This window comes from Barbus barbus, assembly GCF_936440315.1.
Source record: "Barbus barbus genome assembly, chromosome: 19".
Lineage (NCBI taxonomy): Eukaryota > Metazoa > Chordata > Actinopteri > Cypriniformes > Cyprinidae > Barbus > Barbus barbus.
In genome coordinates this window covers 13,911,896-13,938,661 of record NC_136747.1, presented here as the reverse complement: position 1 = coordinate 13,938,661, position 26,766 = coordinate 13,911,896, and the positions used below count along the sequence as shown (strand labels likewise).

General features: G+C 35.6%; 1 protein-coding gene across 2 annotated transcripts in view; it reads right to left on the bottom strand.

Moving 5' to 3' along the window:
* LOC306885396 (uncharacterized protein) overlaps window positions 1-26,766 on the bottom strand; it is a 55,335-nt gene that overhangs the window by 560 nt on the left and 28,009 nt on the right. The window contains exon 5 of one of the 2 annotated variants that reach the window (XM_079441867.1): window positions 585-26,766. This exon is cut by the window's right edge and continues 21,989 nt beyond it. In XM_079441867.1, the coding sequence (XP_079297993.1) occupies window positions 591-26,766 (26,176 nt within the window). In that variant the 3' untranslated portion in view covers window positions 585-590. Of the gene's footprint in view, window positions 1-288 lie in introns of those variants that run through there. The other variant, XM_079441866.1, reaches the window with a different exon arrangement.

Sequence of the window (26,766 nt, the reverse complement as noted above, 5' to 3'; positions counted from 1 at the left end):
AAAGTAGCCAATTAACAGTGCACAACACTTCAGTTCCTTCTGGAAAGATTTAGGAATAAGTGTAAGAACTCAAACACAAAACACAATATAATTGTATCAAAGTGTCATGAGAAATCAAAACGGGATCATTTGACCCAGAGTGTTTTACTGACACATTAGTGAAAACAGAAGACGCATACATACACACACGTACCGCACACATTATGCTTATGAGTTATTAAAGGAGTTAATTGCATAGTACTGTATGTAATAATGAAAAATTCATTCTGGCTTATGCAAGCATCTGCGTTGTGTTTTGAAAATGCAAAACTGATTTATTGGATTATATAAACTGTGCTAAACATTAAACATATGGTACTATGAAAATAATATGTAATTATATTTCTAAATAGTTATGGTATCCAGTATTTCCTGTTTTTTTTTTTTTTTTTGTAGACATTACTAAAATGTTGTGGGAGTTTCTCTCCCACAGAATGCTACGTAAATATAAAAATACTGATAATGCATGGATTGTGTTTTGTTAGGACATGCTTCTCAGTTTCTGTCAAATTCCATTTGAAAATGTACATCTAAATGAACAAGACCTGTGTTTATAAAATGTCCTCAGTGTCCTCCACAGTGTTTCTGGGACAGCAGCAACAGCAGCACCGTCTGATCCAGTGCAGTAGCCGCAATCTCCGTGAAGTTGGCCCGACTACGCCCACTCTTTGGGATTCTCCTCTCGCTCCTTCCTCCCTGTCTTCACTCAGGAAATCCATAGAAATCTCCATCCTTCCACTGACACTTTCCATCTGTTCAGTCGTCACTCTTTGAGCTCCTCCAAATTGCTCTCCGTCTGCTTCCAGCATCAGCGTTTGCACGGCTCTGTCCGTAACCCTTCTGAATCTGTCCAGTCTTACTGCTGCATCACTAATGAGGCGCTCCATAATCTCCAAGCGCTGACTACTTGTTTCTGTTTCTTCACTCTTCAGTCGATTGATCTCAATCAGCATACACTCCCTTAACACAAGTATTTCCTTTTCCTTTTCTATGAGCTTGAGTCTGTCAGTTTCTCTCTCACGTTGGAGGTCTTCATTATATCTTTCCATTTCAGCTTTCCGTAGCGCCAACTCGATTTTTTCTCTTTGCATTCCAAGTCTTTCCAGTTCCTTCCTCTGTATGTCTTGTAATCTGTTGTTTAGTTCATCTTTCATTTCCTGTATTCTCCTTTTCATTGCATCTATCTCTTCATACTGTGGTAGAGCATCTCTTTCCTGGTCTTCAGTTTGTGTCTCTTGAGTTCTCTTCTGCTTAACATCCTCTGTACGTTCTTGAATGAATTTTGTAGTCGCTATTTCTTCTTGGTCTTCTTGTTCACTCTGAATATTAGTTTCGTGTTGAGTCTTCACAGTCCTTGTCTGTCTTTGTATGTCAGTCTCAATTTGTTGCAGTTCTCTTCTTTTGCATTCATAGCTTCGTGTGAGATGCTCAATCTCCATGGTAAGTCTCAGTACCTCGGTTTGAACCATCTCCAGGCTGTTCCTCCTCCTCTCGAGACTCTCCATGATCACTGACTTTTCTTCTTCAGTGGTTTTACATTCATCTCTCAATTTATGCAGGTGATCCTTTGCCTTCTCCAGCTCAAGAAGGCCAGTTTGTACAATCTTCATTTTATTCTCCATTTCGTCATGTTGCCTCTGTAGTTCAGCTCTCATGATGTTTAGCTCATCTCGTTCTAGGGTCGTGCCATCCATTTGCTGAAGAACTTCTCCTTGGGCGTCAGTTTTAGAGGTTTGTGTTTCTGTTTCTCCATCTGTTTTGGCCCAATAAATCTCAGTCAGTTCCAGACTGCTATCTCTGTCTGTCTTTTTCTCCTCTTTAGTGTCTTGTACTTGTTCCATTGCTTTTTTGTATGTGACTTTATCTGTTCTTCCCTTAATTTTTAGTCTCTGCTGTTCATTCTGCTTTTGTTGAAGCAACTCATTTTCAGTGTTTTCCTTCTCTTCTTTCAGTAACGCTATAGTCTTTTCCAGCTGTCCCAACTTTCTCATGAATGTTTCTGTGATGCTCTCTATTTCCTTATTTTTCTTATCAAGGTTGTTTGATAAATCCTCCTTGTCTTGTGTAAGTCGTAGCAGTTTTTCTTCATATCTTGACTTCTCCTTCATGACTTCCTTCATATTTCTCTCAAAGTCTTCCTTCTGCCTTTGGATGTCAGCTTTTGCTTGTTCCAGTTCATGTCTCTCTTTTTTCATCATTGTCTTCATTCTTTCCAAATCTTCAATTTCTTTGTTTAAAGAGTCTGTTATTTCTTGCACTTCAGATGCGTGCATGTCCTCTGACTTTGTCACAATGCGTTGTTTTTTCTTTGTTGCAGTTGTTTCATCTTCTAATTCCTTTTGTCTGCTATCATCTGTTTTCTTAAAGCCATCCAAAGATGTTTGTGTTTCAGCATCTAATGAGGTGGTCTTCATTTGAGATATCTCAAGTTCATCTGCTTTTTGTTTCTTTTCTTCTACTTCCTCTCTCAGGACATCAGCATCCCTCTTTGAGTGATCTTTTGTTTTCATCTCTTCTGGTAATTGATGCATTTCTGCTTCCTGTCTCTTTACTTGAATCTCCATGTTTAACTTCTCCAGTTCAGATAATTGTCTGTTTATTTGCTCTTGCAGTTGCTCCATTGTTCTTGTCTTTTCTTCTATAATGCCTTCCATGTCCTCTTTTTCATTCTGTATCATGTCTTTATCTTGTTGCAGCAAAGTTCTCTCATGTTGTGCGCTTTGTTTGCTGACTTCAGCCTCTTCCTTCAGTCTGTTTAAATCAGCTCTCTCCTTTTCGATACAATATTTTTCACTCTTGGTTATCTTTTTGGTGTTTTCAATCTCCTCTTTGTCCTTTTGAATTTCATTATTAAGCTTTTCAAGCTCTTCTTGTTTTGTCTGCATATTTTTATTGAGGATATGTCTGTGTTCATCAAGTTCAGACTTCTCTTTCTCAAGCACATCTCTCTCTCGTTTGATGACCGCCATGATGTCTTCTAATTCCTGCTGCTGTTGATTTAATGTGTGCTTTTTATTTTCAATTTGATATTTTTCCACCTCAATTTTGTTCCTCAGTTCTTCTAGTTCATCCTTCTGTTTCTGAAGATCAGCCTGCAATTCAGCATCTGTCTTTTCTTTTTCAGTGTCCTCCCTGACCATTTGTAAAACAGCTTGGATCTGTGTTTCACTCTCCACCGCTGTTTTTACGTCTTTCTTCTTTATTTTGGTCTTTGCTCGCTGATCAATTTCTGTCAGTAAATCTGCTCTTTTCTGATTTAAATTTTCCATCTCTTTTTCAAACTGATCTCTGTTTTCTGCCATTTCTTGCTTGGACCTTTCGATCTCAAAATTCAAGCTTTGCAGTTCCACTTTCTTACTCTGGATTTCTTTCTTCAAAGCATCAGTCTCCTCTCTTTCCTTTCCAAGAGGTTCCTTTTCCCTCTTTGTATCTGCTGTGATTTTCTCAAGCTCATCGGTCTGTTGCTTTGCATCAACTTTGATTTGATCAAAAACATTCTTCTGATCTTCAAATGTTTTGATGTTTTCTTGTGGTTGTTGTCTCTCTTGTTCCAGATGATTTTTCATGCTCTCTAAATCATTTCTCATTTTTCTGTTTTCATGAATCAAGTCATCAACCTCCTGCTGCTGTTGATTCATAACATTTTGCTTCTCTTCCAGCTGCATTTTCTCAGCCATCACAATGTTTCTTAGGTTATCTACATCTTTTCTTTGCATGTCAAGTTCTCTTTCTTTGTTTTCCAGATCCTGTTCTTTAAACCTTATTTCATTCTGTGTGCTTTCCACTGTGTCTCTTAGCTGTGTTATATTAGTAATCTTCTGCTCCAAGGCCAGCCTCTCTTTGTGCAGTTCTTGCATTGTCAAGTCATTCTTTTCTTTTTGTTTTTCAAGATCTTCTCTTAGAGCCTCATTCTCTGATTTGCTCTTTTCTAAGTTCTCTTTTTGTGTCTGAAGTAGCAGTAGATCTGATTGCAGAAGCTTTGTCTGCCTTTCGATGTCAGAACGCATAGTACTGAGCTCTTCTTCTTTTCTTCTCATGTCATCCAGTCTCTTTGGAATGTCCTCTTGGTCTTTACTGATTTGAGAGGTGATTTGCTCTGTTTTCCTGATTTCCTCATTAAGTTTTTCAGACTTTCTTTGCAAATCTGCCTTGATCTCCTCCAGCGAGTCTTTTTCTTTTTGAATATTTAGTTTGTCCCTGTTCATTTGCACAATGTTGCTGTCTAATTGAGATCTTTTATTTTCAGTTTCATTCATCAACTGCTTCAGCATTTTCTTTTCCTCTTCAATGCTCTTCTTCTCCAACTGTAACTCGGTTTTTAATTGATCCATTTCAAGTTTTTCTGTTAACAGTCTGTCCAGCATGTCTTTCTTCTCTTCCTCAGATTTATTTCTCAATTGCTTTAGATCCTCCAACTCGCTCTTGATGGTTTTCAGAATGTTTTCCATCTCTTGTTTTTCTTGTTTTACTTCTGCTTTCTCTCTGTCAAGTTCATTTTTCTCTCTTTCGAAGATGTTCCTTAGCTCTTCTACTTTGGTTTTCTGTTTCTGTATATCTGCTTCCCAGAGAGTTACTTTCTCTCTCTTATTTTCCATTTCAGTGGTTTTCCTTTCTAGCTCAGCATTCATTTTCTCCAAAGCCTTTCTTTCTCTTTGCATGTCATTCTCTTTTATTTCAATCTCCTCTTGATGTTGTCTGATTATTTTCTCTAGTTCTTCATGTTTAGTCTGTATTTCTGCATTCATCTGTTCAATTTGATTCCTCTCTTTTGCCAACCTCACCTTGACATTTTCTATGTCCTCTAACTGTCTTTGTATCTCAACTTCAGTGTGCTTCTCTTTTCTTTTGTTTTCTTCTGCTAGTTTATCCATATCCTCTCTTTCTTTTTGATGTTGAATAACTGAAGCATTCAGATTTTCCCTCTCTTTTTGTAAGTCCTGCATAATTTTCTCTAGAGCGTTTTTCTTGTCTTGAATCTCAGTCCTTATGTCTTCTAATTTGAGTTTTTCAAGCTTGATCTCTTCTTTTTGGTCATTTAATTGAGTTTGCGTCTTTTCAATATGTTCCATCTCTCTATTAATTCTCTCTTTGGTGGTTTCAACATCCTCTTTCTCTTTCAGTAATTGGTCTTTCAGATGTGCTATTGTTTTTCTCTCAGTTTTTAAGATTTGCATGTCCTCATCATCTTGTCTGGACCTGTCAGTGGCTACCTGTGTCTCAACCCACTTTATTTCTTCAGCTTTCCCAATGTCCCCCAGTTGTTGTTTTTGTTTGTATATTTCACACCTCTCTTGTTCTAGCTCACTTTTCTCCATTGTCACTTTATTCATAATTTCTTCTAGGTCTTTTGTCTGCTTTTGAATTTTGTCTTTCATGTGCAGCAGCTCGTCTCTTCTCATTCTTAAATATTCATTTTCCTTTTTAATTTTTTCACGTTCTTTGGCCATCTCATCCTTCACTTTCTCCAGATTTTTCTTCTCTGCCTCTCTCTCCTCTGTTTTGGATCTCTGTAGATTTTCTAATTCCTCAAGCTTAATATTCAGTTCATTGACCATATCCTGTAATCTAGTTTTCTGTGGTTCTTCTTTCTGCAAATCTGTTTTCATTTGCTCCAGTTCATGTTTCTCTCTCTCACATTCCTGTTGTATTTTCTGAATTTCTTCTCTTTCATTATCAATTTCAGTTTTCATTTTTTCAAATTCTGCTCTCCGTAGATGAAACTCTTTTTGTCTCAGTTCTTCAATATGCTCCATTTCTTCTTGCTTTGTATTAATTTCCTCCTTAATCTGTTTAATCCTGTTTATCTGTTTATTTGCCTCAGTCATAATAATTTTAAACTCTTCCTGTTCTTTGAAAAGTTGAGCTGCCATTTCTTCTACCCTTTCCTTTTCTTTCAGTACATCATCCAAAAGTCTCTCTATATCCTCTGCTCTCTTTAGCCTTGATTCCAGCTTGTCTCTTTCAGTGTCTATGTTTTGTTGCATAAGCCTAAACTCCTCTTTTTGTGTCTCCAGCTCAACTCTCATTCTATTCAGTTCATTTCGTTCTGAGTTCAGCATTGCCTGACGCATCTCCATTTCAATTTGATCCTTCTGCAGCCCAGTGAGTGTTTTTTCAACTTCATCCCTCTCCTTCCGTAATGCCTCCTTTTGGTCCTGTATTTCCTCCAGGTGTCTTTTTATAAACTCTCTCTCTGGAAGTATGTCAGTTAACTCATGTTCGTCCATTTCTTTGGTGTCCACCATCTCTTGTCTCTTTCTTTTAATCTCTGTATTTATGAAGTCCAACTCCTCTTGTCTCTGTTTCATCTCAACAGAAATGGTTTCCATTTCTATCTTCTTTTCTTGAAGTTGAATTTCCATGATTTCTATTTTCTCCTGTTTGCTCTTGATCGCCATTATAATTTTTTCCATGTCCATCTTAATTTTATCTTGAGTCATTTCTAACTCATATCTTTCACTTTCCATGTTCTGTCTGCAGATCTCCATCTCTTCAAATTGTTTTTCAAGAGCAGCTTTATATTTCTCCAGATTATTCTTCTCTCTGTCATTGTCTTGTCTCATTGCCTCAATCTCTTTCTGGTCTTTCTGTAAAACAAGTCTTGTCTTTTCTAGTTCCTTCTTCTCAATCATCAATATTTCAGTAAGGCCATCAGCTTCATCTTTATTGAACTCCAACTTTACTATCATGGATGGATCAGGTATATCTTTATACTCTGTTGTCAGTGTAGTGTCTTCTTGGCTTGAGTCCATTTCAGTTTCTTTTTGTTCTATCAATACCTTGACCATCAGTTGATCAAGTTCCTCTCTCTCCATTTTTGATTTTACTCTTATCTCCTCATCCATTTGTTGTCTGTATTTTTCATATTCATTCCTCATGATCTCCAGATCTCTTCTCTCCTCATTCACAGATCTTAGACTCTCTTCCAGTCTTTGCTGCTGTTGATTAATTTCAGCCTTTTCAGTCTGTAACTCATATTTGATTTCTTCAATTTCTTCTCTTTGTTTTTGTAAATTCTCCTGGAGAATATCCAGCTCATTCCACTTCTTCATCATGTTGTCTTTTTCTTTCTCTAATTCATCCCTCTGTCTCAGGATTTCATCAGCTTTCTGCTCAAGAAGCTTCTTCTCTTCATCCATTGATCTTGTGCTCATCTCTTCTTTTTCTTTTTGTTCTGTCATGTGCATCTCCAGGTCATCATCTTGTCTTTGCAAATCTTCTTTTTCCTTTTCAATGTTATTTCTATCTTTCTCCAGAAGGTCTTTCTCTGTCTCAGACTTTTGATTTTGTTGTGATATATCAAACATGATTTTCTTTAATTCATCCTTTCTCCTGTTTGTTTCTTCTATGACACTTTCATATTCCTTGTTAGCCTGTTTAATTTTTTCTTCCATTTCAGTTTTTTCGTCTTTGCTTCTGGTGTCCTCCAGAACATTCCTCATAGACTCTGTCTTTGACTGCTCATATTCATCAATTCTCTGTTGTAATTCTGTCCATTTATGATCTATTTGTTCTCTTTCTTTTTCTATAAGGTCTCTGCAGTTCTTCAACTCTTGTTTTTGTTTATTTATGTCTGTGTTCATCCTTTCCAGATCTTCTTTTCTTCTATTTGTTTCTTCAGTGACACTCTCAATTTCTTCCTTTTCCTTTTGTAGATGAGCTTCCTTTTCTTTCAGTGTATCTCTCTCCTTATTAATTTCCTCTTCTGTGTATCTTATTCTTTCACTTTCTTTTTGTAGTTCAGTCTTTATTTGAGCCAGAAAATCTTTTTCATCATTGATCTTTTGTCTCTCAAGTTCAAGTTCTTCTCCATGAAGTTTAATATAATTTCTGTGTTCTTCCACCTCATCCAATAATTTCTGTACAATTTCTTTGCTTTTCTCAATATTAGATTTTTCTAGATCAGTCTGTTTTATTTTGTTGTCAAGTTCTGATCTCTCTTCTTCTATTTGGTTTCTTTGCAAAATTATTTCAGACCACATCTGCTCCAGATCATTTCTTTCCTGTTCAATGATCTTTCTGGCATCATTCAGTTTCTTCTGCTCATGATCTATTTTAGATTTCTCTCTTTCCAGTTCAATCTTTATCTGATCAAGTTCTTCTCTCTCCATATTTTCTTTTTCTCTCATTTCTTCTTCTTTCTTTTTTTCTTTCAAAATATGTTCTTTCAGTGTGTTCAACTCTTGCATTTTTATGCTTATGTCTTGATGTTCTTGCTCAGCTTTAGTTTTCAGCTCCAGAATCTTTACTTTGGTCTCTTCTATACCTTTTATTTCTTCTTCTATTTCCTTTTGTTTTGTTAGATATTCTTCCTTCTGTTTGTTGTCTTGAGCATCAAATGCATCAATTCTCTGTTGTAATACTGCCCACTTATGGTTTATTTCTTCTCTTTCTTGTTCTAGAAGGTCTCTGTAGTTCTTCAACTCTTGTTTTTGTTCAATTATATCTTTATTATTTTTTTCCAGATCCTCTTTCTGTCTGTTTGTTTCTTCAGTGACACTCTCAATTTCTTCCTTTTCCTTTTGTAGATGAGCTTTAATTTCCGTCAGTGTTCCTCTCTCCTTCTTTATTTCCTCCTCCGTGCATTTGATTTGTTCACTTTCTTTTTGCAGTTTTGTCTTACTTTGAGCTAGAAGATATTTTTCATTATTGATCTTTTGTCTTTCAAGGTCAAGTTCTTCTTTCTGGAGTTTAATATAATTTCTCTGCTCTTCTGCTTTATCCATTGATTTCTTAACTTTTTCTTTGGTCTTTTCAATTTCATCCTTTTCTAGATCAATCTCTTGCATTTTCTGGACAATTTCTGATCTCGCTAATTTGATTGCTTCTCTCATGTCTTCCATTTGATTTCTTTCTGTCATTATGTCAGACCTCATTATTTTCAGGTCTTTTATTTCCTGTTCAATCATCTTCCTGTCATTGTCCATTTCAGTTTTCTCTCCTTCCAATTCCCTCTTTATATGATCAAGTTCTTCTCTCTCCATCTTTGCTTTTACTCTCATTTCTTCTTCTTTCTCTTTTTCTTTCATAATATGTTCTTGCAGTGTGTTCAACCCTTGCATTTTTAGGCTAATGTCTTGATGCTCCTGCTCAGCTTTAGTCTTCAGCTCCTGGATCTTGACTTTGGTCTGTTCTAGATTTGTTCTTTCTTCTTCCATCTCATTCTGTTTCATGAAATCTTCATCCTTCTGTTGCCTGACTTGAGCATCAAACTCATCAATTTTCTGCTGTAACTGTGTCCATTTATTGTTCATTTCTTCTCTCTGCTGCTCTAGAAGCTCTCTGTATTTACTCAACTCTTGTTTTTGTTCATTTATGTATGTGCTCATCTTTTCCAGATCCTCTTTCTCTCTGTTTGTTTCTTCAGTGACACTCTCAATTTCTTCCTTTTCCTTTTGTAGATGAGCTTCCTTTTCTTTCAGTGTTTCTCTCTCCTTATTAATTTCCTCTTCCATATATCTTATTTGTTCACTTTCTTTTTGCAGTTCTGTCTTTCTTTGAGCCAGAAGATATTTTTCATCATTGATCTTTTGTCTCTCAAGTTCAAATTCTTCTTCATGAAGTTTAATATAATTTCTCTGTTCTTCCACGTCATCCAATAATTTCTGTACAATTTCTTTGCTTTTCCCAATATTAGATTTTTCTAGATCAGTCTCTTTTGTTTTGTTGTCAAGTTCTGATCTCTCTTCTTCTATTTGTTTTCTTTGTAACATTATTTCAGTCTGCATCTTCTCCAGGTCATTTCTTTCCTGTTCAATGATCTTTCTGGCATCATTCAGTTTCTTCTGCTCATGATCTATTTTAGTTTTCTCTCTTTCCAGCTCACTCTTTATCTGATCAAGTTCTTCTCTCTCCATATTTTCTTTTACTCTCATTTCTTCTTCTTTCTTTTTTTCTTTCAAAATATGTTCTTTCAGTGTGTTCAACTCTTGCATTTTTATGCTTATGTCTTGATGTTCTTGCTCAGCTTTAGTTTTCAGCTCCAGAATCTTTACTTTGGTCTCTTCTATACCTTTTATTTCTTCTTCTATTTCCTTTTGTTTTGTTAGATATTCTTCCTTCTGTTTGTTGTCTTGAGCATCAAATGCATCAATTCTCTGTTGTAATACTGCCCACTTATGGTTTATTTCTTCTCTTTCTTGTTCTAGAAGGTCTCTGTAGTTCTTCAACTCTTGTTTTTGTTCAATTATATCTGTATTATTGTTTTCCAGATCCTCTTTCTGTCTGTTTGTTTCTTCAGTGACACTCTCAATTTCTTCCTTTTCCTTTTGTAGATGAGCTTTAATTTCCGTCAGTGTTCCTCTCTCCTTCTTTATTTCCTCCTCCGTGCATTTGATTTGTTCACTTTCTTTTTGCAGTTTTGTCTTACTTTGAGCTAGAAGATATTTTTCATTATTGATCTTTTGTCTTTCAAGGTCAAGTTCTTCTTTCTGGAGTTTAATATAATTTCTCTGCTCTTCTGCTTTATCCATTGATTTCTTAACTTTTTCTTTGGTCTTTTCAATTTCATCCTTTTCTAGATCAATCTCTTGCATTTTCTGGACAATTTCTGATCTCGCTAATTTGATTGCTTCTCTCATGTCTTCCATTTGATTTCTTTCTGTCATTATGTCAGACCTCATTATTTTCAGGTCTTTTATTTCCTGTTCAATCATCTTCCTGTCATTGTCCATTTCAGTTTTCTCTCCTTCCAATTCCCTCTTTATATGATCAAGTTCTTCTCTCTCCATCTTTGCTTTTACTCTCATTTCTTCTTCTTTCTCTTTTTCTTTCATAATATGTTCTTGCAGTGTGTTCAACCCTTGCATTTTTAGGCTAATGTCTTGATGCTCCTGCTCAGCTTTAGTCTTCAGCTCCTGGATCTTGACTTTGGTCTGTTCTAGATTTGTTCTTTCTTCTTCCATCTCATTCTGTTTCATGAAATCTTCATCCTTCTGTTGCCTGACTTGAGCATCAAACTCATCAATTTTCTGCTGTAACTGTGTCCATTTATTGTTCATTTCTTCTCTCTGCTGCTCTAGAAGCTCTCTGTATTTACTCAACTCTTGTTTTTGTTCATTTATGTATGTGCTCATCTTTTCCAGATCCTCTTTCTCTCTGTTTGTTTCTTCAGTGACACTCTCAATTTCTTCCTTTTCCTTTTGTAGATGAGCTTCCTTTTCTTTCAGTGTTTCTCTCTCCTTATTAATTTCCTCTTCCATATATCTTATTTGTTCACTTTCTTTTTGCAGTTCTGTCTTTCTTTGAGCCAGAAGATATTTTTCATCATTGATCTTTTGTCTCTCAAGTTCAAATTCTTCTTCATGAAGTTTAATATAATTTCTCTGTTCTTCCACGTCATCCAATAATTTCTGTACAATTTCTTTGCTTTTCCCAATATTAGATTTTTCTAGATCAGTCTCTTTTGTTTTGTTGTCAAGTTCTGATCTCTCTTCTTCTATTTGTTTTCTTTGTAACATTATTTCAGTCTGCATCTTCTCCAGGTCATTTCTTTCCTGTTCAATGATCTTTCTGGCATCATTCAGTTTCTTCTGCTCATGATCTATTTTAGTTTTCTCTCTTTCCAGCTCACTCTTTATCTGATCAAGTTCTTCTCTCTCCATATTTTCTTTTACTCTCATTTCTTCTTCTTTCTTTTTTTCTTTCAAAATATGTTCTTTCAGTGTGTTCAACTCTTGCATTTTTATGCTTATGTCTTGATGTTCTTGCACAGCTTTAGTTTTCAGCTCCAGAATCTTTACTTTGGTCTCTTCTATACCTTTTATTTCTTCTTCTATTTCCTTTTGTTTTGTTAGATATTCTTCCTTCTGTTTGTTGTCTTGAGCATCAAATGCATCAATTCTCTGTTGTAATACTGCCCACTTATGGTTTATTTCTTCTCTTTCTTGTTCTAGAAGGTCTCTGTAGTTCTTCAACTCTTGTTTTTGTTCAATTATATCTGTATTATTTTTTTCCAGATCCTCTTTCTGTCTGTTTGTTTCTTCAGTGACACTCTCAATTTCTTCCTTTTCCTTTTGTAGATGAGCTTTAATTTCCGTCAGTGTTCCTCTCTCCTTCTTTATTTCCTCCTCCGTGCATTTGATTTGTTCACTTTCTTTTTGCAGTTTTGTCTTACTTTGAGCTAGAAGATATTTTTCATTATTGATCTTTTGTCTTTCAAGGTCAAGTTCTTCTTTCTGGAGTTTAATATAATTTCTCTGCTCTTCTGCTTTATCCATTGATTTCTTAACTTTTTCTTTGGTCTTTTCAATTTCATCCTTTTCTAGATCAATCTCTTGCATTTTCTGGACAATTTCTGATCTCGCTAATTTGATTGCTTCTCTCATGTCTTCCATTTGATTTCTTTCTGTCATTATGTCAGACCTCATTATTTTCAGGTCTTTTATTTCCTGTTCAATCATCTTCCTGTCATTGTCCATTTCAGTTTTCTCTCCTTCCAATTCCCTCTTTATATGATCAAGTTCTTCTCTCTCCATCTTTGCTTTTACTCTCATTTCTTCTTCTTTCTCTTTTTCTTTCATAATATGTTCTTGCAGTGTGTTCAACCCTTGCATTTTTAGGCTAATGTCTTGATGCTCCTGCTCAGCTTTAGTCTTCAGCTCCTGGATCTTGACTTTGGTCTGTTCTAGATTTTTTCTTTCTTCTTCCATCTCATTCTGTTTCATGAAATCTTCATCCTTCTGTTGCCTGACTTGAGCATCAAACTCATCAATTTTCTGCTGTAACTGTGTCCATTTATTGTTCATTTCTTCTCTCTGCTGCTCTAGAAGCTCTCTGTATTTACTCAACTCTTGTTTTTGTTCATTTATGTATGTGCTCATCTTTTCCAGATCCTCTTTCTCTCTGTTTGTTTCTTCAGTGACACTCTCAATTTCTTCCTTTTCCTTTTGTAGATGAGCTTCCTTTTCTTTCAGTGTTTCTCTCTCCTTATTAATTTCCTCTTCCATATATCTTATTTGTTCACTTTCTTTTTGCAGTTCTGTCTTTCTTTGAGCCAGAAGATATTTTTCATCATTGATCTTTTGTCTCTCAAGTTCAAATTCTTCTTCATGAAGTTTAATATAATTTCTCTGTTCTTCCACGTCATCCAATAATTTCTGTACAATTTCTTTGCTTTTCCCAATATCAGATTTTTCTAGATCAGTCTCTTTTGTTTTGTTGTCAAGTTCTGATCTCTCTTCTTCTATTTGTTTTCTTTGTAACATTATTTCAGTCTGCATCTTCTCCAGGTCATTTCTTTCCTGTTCAATGATCTTTCTGGCATCATTCAGTTTCTTCTGCTCATGATCTATTTTAGTTTTCTCTCTTTCCAGCTCACTCTTTATCTGATCAAGTTCTTCTCTCTCCATATTTTCTTTTACTCTCATTTCTTCTTCTTTCTTTTTTTCTTTCAAAATATGTTCTTTCAGTGTGTTCAACTCTTGCATTTTTATGCTTATGTATTGCTGTTCTTGCTCAGCTTTAGTTTTCAGCTCCAGAATCTTGACTTTGGTCTCTTCTAGACATTTTCTTTCTTCTTCTATTTCCTTTTGTTCTGTTAGATATTCTTCCTTCTGTTTGTTGTCTCGAGCATCAAATGCATTAATTCTCTGTTGTAATACTGCCCATTTATGGTTTATTTCTTCTGTTTCTTTTTCTAGAAGGTCTCTGCAGTTCTTCATCTCTTGTTTTTGTTCAATTATATCTGTATTATTTTTTTCCAGATCCTCTTTCTGTCTGTTTGCTTCTTCAGTGACACTCTCAATTTCTTCCTTTTCCTTTTGTAGATGAGCTTCAATTTCCGTCAGTGTTTCTCTATCCTTCTTTATTTCCTCCTCCATGTATTTGATTTGTTCACTTTCTTTTTGCAGTTCTGTCTTACTTTGAGCTAGAAGATATTTTTCATCATTTATCTTTTGTCTTTCAACTTCAAGTTCTTCTCTCTGGAATTTAGTATAACTTGTCTGCTCTTCTACTTTATTCATTAATTTCTGAACTATTTCTTTGTTCTTTTCAATTTCATTCTTTTCTAGATCAATCTCTTGTATTTTCTGGACAAGTGCTGATCTTTCTAGCTTGATTGCTTCTCTCATGTCTTCCATTTGTTTTCTTTCTGTCATTATGTCAGACCTCATCTTATGCAGGTCTTTTCTTTCCTGCTCAATAATCTTCTTATCATGATCCATTTCAGTTTTCTCTACTTCCAGTTCCCTTATTATCTGATCAAGTTCGTCTCTCTCCATCTTTGCTTTTACTCTCATTTCTTCTTTCTCTTTTTCTTTCGTAATATGTTCTTGCAGTGTGTTCAACTCTTGTATTTTTAGGCTTATGTCTTGATACTCCTGCTCTGCTTTAGTCTTCAGCTCCTGGATCTTGACTTTGGTCTCTTCTAGACTTTTTCTTTCTTCTTCCATCTCTTTCTGTTTCATGAAATCTTGTTCCTTCTGTTGCCTGGCTTGAGTATCAAATTCAGCAATTTTCTCCTGTAACTGTGTCGATTTATTGTTCAGTTCTTCTCTCTCCTGCTCTATAAGCTCTTTGTATTTACTCAACTCTTGTTTTTGTTCATTTATGTTTGTGCTCATCTTTTTCAGATCCTCTTTCTGTCTCTTTGTTTCTTCAGTGACACTCTCAATGTCTTCTTTTTCCTTTTGTAGATGAGCTTCCATTTCCTTCAGTGTTTCTCTCTCCTTTTTTATTTCCTCTGCCATGTATTTGATTTGTTCACTTTCTTTTTGCAGTTCTGTCTTTCTTTGAGCCAGAAGATATTTTTCATCATTGATCTTTTGTCTCTCAAGTTCAAATTCTTCTTCATGAAGTTTAATATAATTTCTCTGTTCTTCCACGTCATCCAATAATTTCTGTACAATTTCTTTGCTTTTCCCAATATTAGATTTTTCTAGATCAGTCTCTTTTCTTTTGTTGTCAAGTTCTGATCTCTCTTCTTCTATTTGCTTTCTTTGTAACATTATTTCAGTCTGCATCTTCTCCAGGTCATTTCTTTCCTGTTCAGTGATCTTTCTGGCATCATTCAGTTTCTTCTGCTCATGATCTATTTTAGTTTTCTCTCTTTCAAGCTCACTCTTTATCTGATCAAGTTCTTCTCTCTCCATCTTTGCTTTTACTTTCATTTCTTTTTCTTTCTGTTTTTCTTTCATAATATGGTCTTGCAGTGTGTTAAACTCTTCCATTTTTAGGCTTATGTATTGCTGTTCTTGCTCAGCTTTAGTTTTCAGCTCCAGAATCTTGACTTTGGTCTCTTCTAGACATTTTCTTTCTTCTTCCATCTCATTCTGTTTCATGACATCTTCTTCCTTCTGTTGCCTAACTTGAGCATCAAACTCATCAATTTTCTGCTGTAACTGTGTCCATTTATTGTTCATTTCTTCTCTTTGCTGCTCTAGAAGCTCTCTGCAGTTCTTCAACTCTTGTTTTTGTTCAATTATATCTGTATAATTTTTTTCCAGATCCTCTTTCTGTCTGTTTGTTTCTTCAGTGACACTCTCAATTTCTTCCTTTTCCTTTTGTAGATGAGCTTCAATTTCCGTCAGTGTTTCTCTCTCCTTCTTTATTTCCTCCTCCATGTATTTGATTTGTTGACTTTCTTTTTGCAGTTCTGTCTTACTTTGAGCTAGAAGATATTTTTCATCATTGATCTTTTGTCTTTCAACTTCAAGTTCTTCTCTCTGGAATTTAATATAACTTGTCTGCTCTTCTACTTTATCCATTAATTTCTGAACTATTTCTTTGTTCTTTTCAATTTCATTCTTTTCTAGATCAATCTCTTGTATTTTCTGGACAAGTGCTGATCTTTCTAGCTTGATTGCTTCTCTCATGTCTTCCATTTGTTTTATTTCTGTCATTATGTCAGACCTCATCTTATGCAGGTCTTTTCTTTCCTGCTCAATAATCTTCTTATCATAATCCATTTCAGTTTTCTCTACTTCCAGTTCCCTTATTATCTGATCAAGTTCGTCTCTCTCCATCTTTGCTTTTACTCTCATTTCTTCTTTCTCTTTCGTAATATGTTCTTGCAGTGTGTTCAACTCTTGTATTTTTAGGCTTATGTCTTGATACTCCTGCTCAGCTTTAGTCTTCAGCTCCTGGATCTTGACTTTGGTCTCTTCTAGACTTTTTCTTTCTTCTTCCATCTCTTTCTGTTTCATGAAATCTTGTTCCTTCTGTTGCCTGGCTTGAGTATCAAATTCAGCAATTTTCTCCTGTAACTGTGTCGATTTATTGTTCAGTTCTTCTCTCTCCTGCTCTAGAAGCTCTTTGTATTTACTCAACTCTTGTTTTTGTTCATTTATGTTTGTGCTCATCTTTTCCAGATCCTCTTTCTGTCTCTTTGTTTCTTCAGTGACACTCTCAATGTCTTCTTTTTCCTTTTGTAGATGAGCTTCCATTTCCTTCAGTATTTCTCTCTCCTTCTTTATTTCCTCTGCCATGTATTTGATTTGTTCACTTTCTTTTTGCAGTTCTGTCTTTCTTTGAGCCAGAAGAAATTTTTCATCATTAATCTTTTGTCTCTCAAGTTCAAATTCTTCTTCATGAAGTTTAATATAATTTCTCTGTTCTTCCACGTCATCCAATAATTTCTGTACAATTTCTTTGCTTTTCCCAATATTAGATTTTTCTAGATCAGTCTCTTTTGTTTTGTTGTCAAGTTCTGATCTCTCTTCTTCTATTTGCTTTCTTTGTAACATTATTTCAGTCTGCATCTTCTCCAGGTCATTTCTTTCCTGTTCAATGATCTTTCTGGCATCATTCAGTTTCTTCTGCTCATGGTCTATTTTAGTTTTCTCTCTTTCCAGCTCACTCTTTATCTGATCAAGTTCTTCTCTCTCCATCTTTGCTTTTACTTTCATTTCTTTTTCTTTCTGTTTTTCTTTCATAATATGGTCTTGCAGTGTGTTAAACTCTTCCATTTTTAGGCATATGTATTGCTGTTCTTGCTCAGCTTTAGTTTTCAGCTCCAGAATCTTGACTTTGGTCTCTTCTAGACATTTTCTTTCTTCTTCTATTTCCTTTTGTTCTGTTAGATATTCTTCCTTCTGTTTGTTGTCTTGAGCATCAAATGCATTAATTCTCTGTTGTAATACTGCCCATTTATGGTTTATTTCTTCTCTTTCTTTTTCTAGAAGGTATCTGCAGTTCTTCAACTCTTGTTTTTGTTCAATTATATCTGTATTATTTTTTTCCAGATCCTCTTTCTGTCTGTTTGTTTCTTCAGTGACGCTCTCAATTTCTTCCTTTTCCTTTTGTAGATGAGCTTCAATTTCCCTCAGTGTTTCTCTCTCCTTCTTTATTTCCTCCTCCATGTATTTGATTTGTTCACTTTCTTTTTGCAGTTCTGTCTTTCTTTGAGCTAGAAGATATTTTTCATCATTGATCTTTTGTCTTTCAACTTCAAGTTCTTCTCTCTGGAATTTAATATAACTTGTCTGCTCTTCTACTTTATCCATTAATTTCTGAACTATTTCTTTGTTCTTTTTAATTTCATTCTTTTCTAGATCAATATCTTGTATTTTCTGGACAAGTGCTGATCTTTCTAGCTTGATTGCTTCTCTCATGTCTTCCATTTGCTTTCTTTCTGTCATTATGTCAGACCTCATCTTATGCAGGTCTTTTCTTTCCTGCTCAATAATCTTCTTATCATCATCCATTTCAGTTTTCTCTACTTCCAGTTCCCTTATTATCTGATCAAGTTCTTCTCTCTCCATCTTTGATTTTACTCTCATTTCTTCTTCTTTCTCTTTTTCTTTCGTAATATGTTCTTGCAGTGTGTTCAACTCTTGTATTTTTAGGCTTATGTCTTGATACTCCTGCTCAGCTTTAGTCTTCAGCTCCTGGATCTTGACTTTGGTCTCTTCTAGACATTTTCTTTCTTCTTCCATCTCATTCTGTTTCATGAAATCTTGTTTCTTCTGTTGCCTTGCTTGAGTATCAAATTTAGCAATTTTCTCCTGTAACTGTGTCGATTTATTGTTCAGTTCTTCTCTCTCCTGCTCTAGAAGCTCTTTGTATTTACTCAACTCTTGTTTTTGTTCATTTATGTTTGTGCTCATCTTTTCCAGATCCTCTTTCTGTATCTTTGTTTCTTCAGTGACACTCTCAGTGTCTTCTTTTTCCTTTTGTAGATGAGCTTCCATTTCCTTCAGTGTTTCTCTCTCCTTCTTTATTTCCTCTGCCATGTATTTGATTTGTTGACTTTCTTTTTGCAGTTCTGTCTTACTTTGAGCTAGAACATATTTTTCCTCATTGATCTTTTGTCTTTCAAGGTCAAGTTTTTCTTTCTGGAGATTAATATAATTGATCTGCTCTTCTACTTTATCCATTGATTTCTGAACTATTGCTTTGTTCTTTTCAATTTCATTCTGTTCTAGATCAATCTTTTGCATTTTCTGGTCAAGTGCCAATCTCTCAAGTTTGATGTCTTCCATTTGCTCTCTTTCTGTCATTATGTCAGACCTCATCTTATGCAGGTCTTTTCTTTCCTGTTCAATCACCTTTCTGTCTTTATCCATTTTCTTCTGCTCATGATCAATTTCAGATTTCTCTCTTTCCAGGTCACTCTTTATCTGGTCAAGTTCCTCTCTTTCCATCTTTGATTTTATGCCAATTTCTTTTTCTTTAATAATCTGTTCTTTCAGCGAGTCTAGTTCTTCTTTTTGGAGTGTAATATAATTTCTCTGTTCATCCACCTGGTCCAATAGTTTCAGAACTTTTTCTTTGTACTTTTCATTCTTTTCTAGATCAATCTCTTGTGTTTTCTGGACAAGTGCTGATCTCTCTAATTTGATTGGTTCTCTCGTATCTTCCATTTGTTCTCTTTGTGTTGTTGTTTCAGACCGCATCTTCTCCAGGTTTTCTCTTTCTTGTTCAATAGTCTTCCTGTCATTGTCCATTTCAGTTTTCTCTCCTTCCAATTCCCCCTTTATCTGATCAAGTTCTTCTCTCTCCATCTTTGCTTTTACTCTTATTTCTTTTTCTTTCTCCTTTTCTTTCATAATATATTCTTGCAGTGTGTTCAACTCTTGTATTTTTAGGCTTATGTCTTGTTGTTTCTGCTCAGCTTTAGTCTTCAGCTCCAGGATCTTGACTTTGGTCTGTTCTAGACTTTTTCTTTCTTCTTCCATCTCCTCCTGTTTCAATAAATCCTTTTCCTTCTGCTGTCTGACTTGAGTATCAAATTCATAAATTCTTTGCTGTAACTGTATCCATTTATTGTTTATTTCATCTTTATCTTGCTCTAGAACCGCTCTGTATTTTCTCAGCTCTTGTTTTTGTTCATTTATGTTTGTGCTCATCATTTCCAGATTTTCTTTTTGTCGGTTTGTTTCTTCAGTGGCACTCTTAAGTGCTTCCTTTTCCTTTTGTAGAAGAGCTTCCATTTCTTTCAGTGTTTCTCTCTCCTTCTTTATTTCCTTTTCCATGCATCTGATTTGTTCACTCTCTTTTTGCAGTTTATTCTTTATTTGAGCCTGAACATCATTGATCTTTTGTCTCTCAAGTTGAAGATTTTCTTCATGGAGTTTAATATAATTTCTCTGTTCTTCTACTTCATCCAATATCTTCTGTGCAGTTTCTTTGCTCTTCTCAATGTCACATTTTTCTTGATCAGTCTGTTTTATTTTGTTATCAAGTTCTGATCTCTCTTCTTCTATTTGCTTTCTTTGTAACATTATTTCAGAACTCATCTTCTCCAGGTCATTTCTTCCCTGTTCAATCATATTTCTGTCATCATCTATTTTCTTCTGCCCATGATCTATTTCAGTTTTCTGTCTGTCCAGATCACTCTTCATCTGATCAAGTTGCTCTCTCTCCATCTTTAGTTTTACTCTTATCTCTTCTTCCATTTGTTGTCTATATTCTTCAGATTCATTCCTCATGTTCTCCAGATCTCTCTTATCCTCGTTCATAGCTCTTATACTCTCCTCCAGTCTTTGCTGCTGTTTATTAATTTCAGCCTTTTCAGTCTGTAACTCAAATTTGATTTCTTCCATTTTGCCTCTTTGTTTTTGTAATGTCTTCTGGAGAACATTCAGCTCATTCCACTTCTTCATCATGTCCTCCTTTTCTTTCTCTATTTCATCTCTCTGTCTCATAATTTCGCTAGCCATTTCCTCAAGAAGCTTTTTCTCATCATCCATTGATCTTTTACTCATCTCTTCTTTTTCTTTTTGTTCTGTCATGTGCATCTCCAGGTTATCAGCTCGTCTTTGCAAATCTTCTTTTTCCTTTTCAGTGTTATTTCTCTCTTTGTCCAGGTGGTCTTTCTCAGTCTTAATCAGTTGATTTTGCTCTTCTATGTCATCAATAATCTTTTCTAGTTCACTCTTCTTCCTCTTATTTTCTTCCATGGTATTGGCACATTGCTCCATCATTTGTTTAAGCTGGGACTCCCTTATCTCCATATTTCCTTGCTCCCTTTTGATCTCTTCTAAGATGCTTTTCAGATTTTCAGCATCATTCTGCACCTCAGATTTTGTCTGGTCAACCAGTTTTCTTTCCTCTTGGAGTTTTTCTGCTTCAGTTTGGATCACTTTTTGTTTTTCCACCAGCTTGACTTTCGTGATTTCCAGATCTTCCATTAACTTGTTAGTCATGTTCCTGTTTTCACTAATGTCTTGTTTTTCTCTTTGTATTTGATCTCTCAGTTGTGCAAGTTCTTTTTCCTGCTTTGCAGTAGTTTCCATGTCCTCGTGTATTCTTTGTCGCTGACCTTCTAGCTCAATCCTCAACTTATCCATTTCTCTTCTTTTTTCCGTTATCTCTCTTACACTTTGATCCAGTATTTGCTGCTGCTCAGTTATATATTTCTCTCTCTGCTCCAGCTCAGTCTTTTGAGTCATCACTCTTTGTCTCATTGATTCTATTTCATCGTTTACCCTATTTATATCAGCTTTATTTTTTTCAGTTTGTTCTCTTTCTTTCTCTAGCTCTTCTAAATGGACTTGAACCTTATCTTTCTGTTGTTTAATCCAGATCTGCAGATCATCTTTCTTCTGCTTCATTTCTATATTTTCGTTGTCTATTTCATGCCGTATCTTCTTAAGCAATTCAAAGTCCTTATTATTTTCTTGTTTTTGCTGTTCTATATCAACCTGCATCTCTTGAAGGGCACGTTGTCTCTTATTGGTTTCCTCAAGAACATTATCTAAATGTTCCTGTTCAGTGTGAAGCCGAGCAGTGATTCCATCTAATTCTATGTTTCTCTTCTCTACTTCCTTTTCTTTCCTCTGTAAGTTTAGCTCTTTTTTATCAAGAGCATTCTGCTTGTCTTGCATGAGTTGCTTTTGTAGTTCAATTGACTGAATCTGATGATGTATTTCACCTTGCATTTGTTCAACCTTGTCTCTTTCTTTGTTGGTCATGTATTTTATGTTTTCCATTTCTTCTTTGGCCTTCTGAAGTATTTGCTTCTCTTCATTCATTTTTATGATGTTAAGCTCCAGCATCTGTTTTTGCTGTTCAGTTTCAAATCTCTGTTTTTCCAGATCTTCTCTCTCTTTTTTGTTTTCCTCACTGGTTTGATCATTTTGTCGCTGCTGGTTTAGTACCTCGATCTGCCGTTCCTCTATGTTTGATTTTTCCAAAATAAGTTTCTTCTTCAACATTTCATTTTCATTTTGCTTGTTCTGTATAGCTGCTCTTAAAACTTCTAGTTTGTTTCTTAAAGTCATCAAGTTATTCCTCTCTTCCTCTGTTTCTTGTTTTTCACGAATAAGTTCTTCCTTCATCTCCTCAAGGGCCAATCTGTCCTTTTGTATCTGCTCAGTCTGGTCCATTATTTGTTTTTCCAAGTCTTTCTTTTCTTTGTCAATTTCTGTCTTTTCCTTTTCAAGGATCACTTTTGTTTTCTCAATTTCTTGCGTTTGTCTCTCCATCTCTTTTATCGTCTTATCAAGGTCCCTCATTTTCATTTCAGTCTCTTCAGACAAACATTTAATTTCTTCTCTGTCTTTATCAAGTTGGATTTTAATTTCTCTTTCTTTCTTCTTTAGGTTGGTGTCTATTATTATAATTTTATCTGTCTGTATCTTTATCTCACCTTTTGCCTTTTCAAGATTAAATTTATCATCTCGAAGTCGCTGATTATCCTTTTCAATTTCTACTTTTGTTCTCTCCAGGTCAACCCTCATTTGCAATAATTCTTCCATTTCTTTTCCAATCTCGTCTTTCTTACTTTTAATGTCATCTCTAATTATTTGCAACTCACTGTGAAGTTTGTCAGTTTCTTCCCTTTGTCTCTCTAATTGTCTGATTTCTTCCTCTACCCTTTGCTTTTCACCCTCAATTTCCAGCCAGCATTTCTCTTGATCCTTTCTTTCCTTCTTGATAACATTTAGCATCTCTTTGGATTCTGCTCTTATCTGTTCTAGTGCATTCTTCTCATCTTGTACATTCAGTTTCTCATGTCTTAGATTTTGTAATTGTTTCTCCAGATCATTTTTCATGCTTTCAAGTTCAGCCTTCTCTTGATCCATCAACTTTTTGCTGATTTCAAGCTGCTCTTTTTCTTTCTGTACTTCTTCAGTCAGCATTCTATATTCATTGCGTTCTCCTGTAATTGTTTCAACAACTTCCATTAATCGCTGTCTCTCCTCTTGAATTTCGGCCTCCTTTCGTTCCAGATTACATTGGATCTCCTTCTTTATTTTATACATTTCATCTTGAGTCTGTTTTAACTGCTGCTGTTCTTCCATGAAAGTTTCTACTCTGTTTACAAGCTCATTTTCCTTTCTTTGCAGTTCTTCTCGAAGTGTGTCCAGTTTCTGTTTTTCTGAATGTACATTTTTCTTCTCTTTGTCAACATCATCTCTTTCCTTCAGAATGTCCACTTTCATTTGCTCTAGAGTCTCTTTGTGATTTTGAATATCTTCTTTCTGCTGTAAGGCTTTTCTTTCCAGGTCCTCTTTATCTCTCACTAACACTTCCCTCTTAAGCTGCAGATGTGTCATTTCCCTTTCATAAACATCCCTGTCATTTTTCAGTCGTATCTTTTCATCTTGAAGTTCTGCACTGATTATATTGAGGTCTTTCTTCTTGGTCTCTATTTCTGTGATGATATTCTCTATATCTTCTCTTTGTGTTTGAAGTTTTAGACTGAGGTCTGTTAATCTGTCCCTCTCATTGTTTGCTTCCTGAATGAGTCTGTCAGTGATCTCTGACTTCTTCTGAAGCTCAGCATTCTCTTGTTCAATCAAATGTCTCTCTATGCTGACCATCTGCTTCATTTCTTCCACTTGCTCTTTTTCTTTGTTTAGTTCATTGTTCATCTCATGTAGTTTCTCCTCCATTTTTGTAGCGTCATGGAGCTTTTCATCAAGTTTAGCCCTCTTGTTTTCTAGTTCATTCCTCATATTTTCTAGATTTTTCAGTTCCACATCATAAGCCTTCATGGCAGCACTCGCTTCATGCCTTTGTTGATTGATTTTAGTTTGTTCATTTTCTAACCGATCCTTCTCCATGATCAAAGCATATTTTGAAGATTCAACATCAACTCTCTGTCTCTGTAGTTCACTTCTAGAGAGCTCCAGCTCTTGTTTTTCTTGTCTTATATTGGTCATTTCTTTTTCTATATCTTTTTGCTTCCTCAGTATTTCCATATTGATCTTTTCAAGTGTATCTTTCTTTTTCTCTATTTCTTCAACAATCCAACTTTTCTCTTCCAACTCATGTTTCTGCTTCTCCAGTATCTGCTCTCCCCTCTTTACTTCAGAAGTAATGCATTCCAGTTCAGCCTTTTTCTTTTCATGCAGGATTTTCATTTCTTCCATGGTTTGCCATAGGTTTTTTATATCTCTGTTGAGCTGTTCCAGATAACTCTTGTTTCTCAAGAGTTCCTCAGTGACCATTTGCAGTTCTTCCTTGCTCTTTGTTGTGTCCTTAAACTCTTCCATTATTTCTTTAGCTATTTCTACCTTAACCAGCTCTCTTTTGGTCTCCACATCCTGCTTTTCTCTGTTAATCGCATCCTTCAGCTTCTCCAGTTCTTCACTTTCTTTCTGCAGCATTTCTCTCATGCTCTCTTCCTCCTGTTGCTTTTCTGCAAGTTCTGCTCTCATCTTCTCCAATTCATTCTTGTCTCTTCTGGTGGTTTCTATCTCTTTTCTAAGGTTTCCAAGATTTCCCCTTATTTGTTCAATATCTTGAATGAGCCTCTGGATCTCAGACTTTAAGCTTTCCTTTTCATCTCTCTCCACCTTACCTTCCTCCATCCTGCTCTCCATGTCAAATTTTAGATTTCTCACCATTTCCCTGATTTTCACAACCTCTAAAATTAGTCTTTGGATGTCTGCATTGGTACTTTCCTCATCTTCTATATTCACAGTTTTCTCCACCAATAGCTCAAAATCCTCTCTTGCACTTTGAACATCATTCCTGAGTATTTCCAGCTCCTGCCGGTCTCTGTTGATCTCCTCTCTTGCCTTTGCTATCTCAGTCTTGATTTTCTCCACTTCATCCCTCTTTCTTATCACTTGTTTCATCTTCTGGTCCAGATCTTTCTTTTCAAGGACTATTTCAGACCTTAAGACTTCTAGTTCTCCCTTCTCATGCATCATTTTCTGAATCCTTGTTTCTAGGACTTCTCTCTGGCTCTGTATATCCATCAGTTCCACCTCTCTCGTGTCCTTTTTATGTTGTAATATCTCAGACCTCATGTTTTCTAGCTCATCCATCTGATGTTTTAAGTCTTCTTTAGTTTTCTGAAGTTCTACCTGCTGTTGATCCAGCTCAGCCTTCAACTCTGTCAGTTTGTCTATTTGTCTGTTAATTTCATCTGTCTGACTCTTACTCTCTTCTTGGTGGTCATCCATGCTTAATGATTCCATTTTCTCCATTAATTCCTCTGAATCTCTCCTCATTACTTTCTTTTTCCTGGAAGGTTTAAGTGTTTGTACCTTGCTTTCTCTAGTTGTTTCTTCCAGAAGATTTTTTAGAATTTCATATTGTTTCTTCATGTCAACATTTTCTTTCTTCAGCAGTTCATTTTCATCATGGAGTTTTTGTATGTCCAATGCCATTTCTTGTTTTTGTCTCTCCAAATCAGCTCTATTATGCTCAAGATCACGTCGCTCTCTGCTCAACAAGTCTTTGGTACTCTCAGTTTGCTGCTTCTCTTTTTGTATCTCCTTGTTCTGTTGCTCATAGGTTTCCTTCATGCTCTGTTTCATGGCTTCGACTTCCAGTCTCATGTTCTCCAGTTCAAATCTTTCTTTTCTAGCAGCCTTGACTTCATCTTTCATTCTTCTGAGAACCCCTCTGATTTGCTCAATTTCCTGGATTAGGCTCTGCATATAAGCACTCATTTCTTGCCTTTCCTCTGAATCTGCATGAACATTAACATCTCTCTGCATGCTTCTTTCCAGGTCATGTTTTGTTCTCCAGGCCATTTCCCTAGTCTTTTCAGCCTCTTGAATAAGCCTCTGTATCTTGGTGTTTATTTGTTCTTTCTTTTCCAGATCTCCACCTCTTTCTTCCGTATGAGATTGTAGTCCCTCTCCCACTCGTTGTTTCTCAGCTATCATTCGCTCCATTTCATCACGCTCTATACTTAGCATGACCCTGTCCATTTCAAGTTTCTCATTTGCACTTTCAATATCAGCTTTCATTTTCTCCAGGTCATCTCTCTTTCTCGCTGCCTGTCTCATCTTGTGATCAAGATCTTTCCTCTTGCTATCAGTTTCATCCTGAAGTAGCTTCAATTCTTTCATCTCACGTTTAGTTTTTTGTATCTTGTCCTCTAATTCCTCTTTCTGATTGAGTATTTCAGCTCTCATACCAATGAGTTCCTCTACTTCTGATTGTCTTTTAGTCTCAAACTCTTCTTTTTGGATTACAATATTTGATTTGATCTCCTCACATTTCTCCATTTCTTTTTTAGCCTCTCTCAACATTTCATCATTGGCTTGTTTTTCTTTTGCCAACTCAGCTTTCATTCCCTCTAGCTGAACTCTTTCATCTTGAATATCCTGTGTTTGAACTTTTATCTCCTCTAATTCTTTATGCAGATTTGATTTATTTAGTTTTATATCATCTATGTCTCGTTTCAGTTGTATTCTGCTTTTCTCAGTCAATTCCTTTTCATTCAAAAGTTCACCTCTTTCTCTCTCCATGTCATGTTTTTGCTTTAAGATCTCCACACTCATCTGATCAAGACTATGTCTCTCTTTCTCCAGGTTTGCACAAGTGATGTCAATCTCTTCAGATTGCCTGTTGAAATGTTCCTTGGTTTTTTCCAGATCGATCGTTTCCTTTGTAACAATCGCTTTGTCTATAGCAATGACTTGTTTTTGTCTTTCTATCTCAGCTTGTATTTCATCCAGGGTGTCATTTTTCATTTTGATCACCTTAGCAAATTGTTGCCTCTCTTTGTCTAATTCTTCTGCAGCCTTCTGCCTTTCTTTCTGAACATCTATCTTCAGCTTCTTAATATTCTCTCTCTCCTTTTCCAGCTCATCTTGCTCATTTTTAAAAGCTTGTTTCTCAATTTGGAGGTTTTCCAAGTCTCCAGCCAACTCAGCTCTCTTTTGTTCCAGATTCTCAAAATCAGCCTTTTCTTTTATTATGTTGGTTTTCATGTCATCCATTTCTTTTTGTTTATTTTGAAGTTCTGTTCTCATTTGTTCTAGTTCATTGTCTTTGTGTTGTATTTTTTCCTTCTCATCTTCAATTTGAGCTATTTGTCTTAAGTTATTTGTACTCATTTGCTTCAGAATGTCTATATCTCTCTGCAAGTCA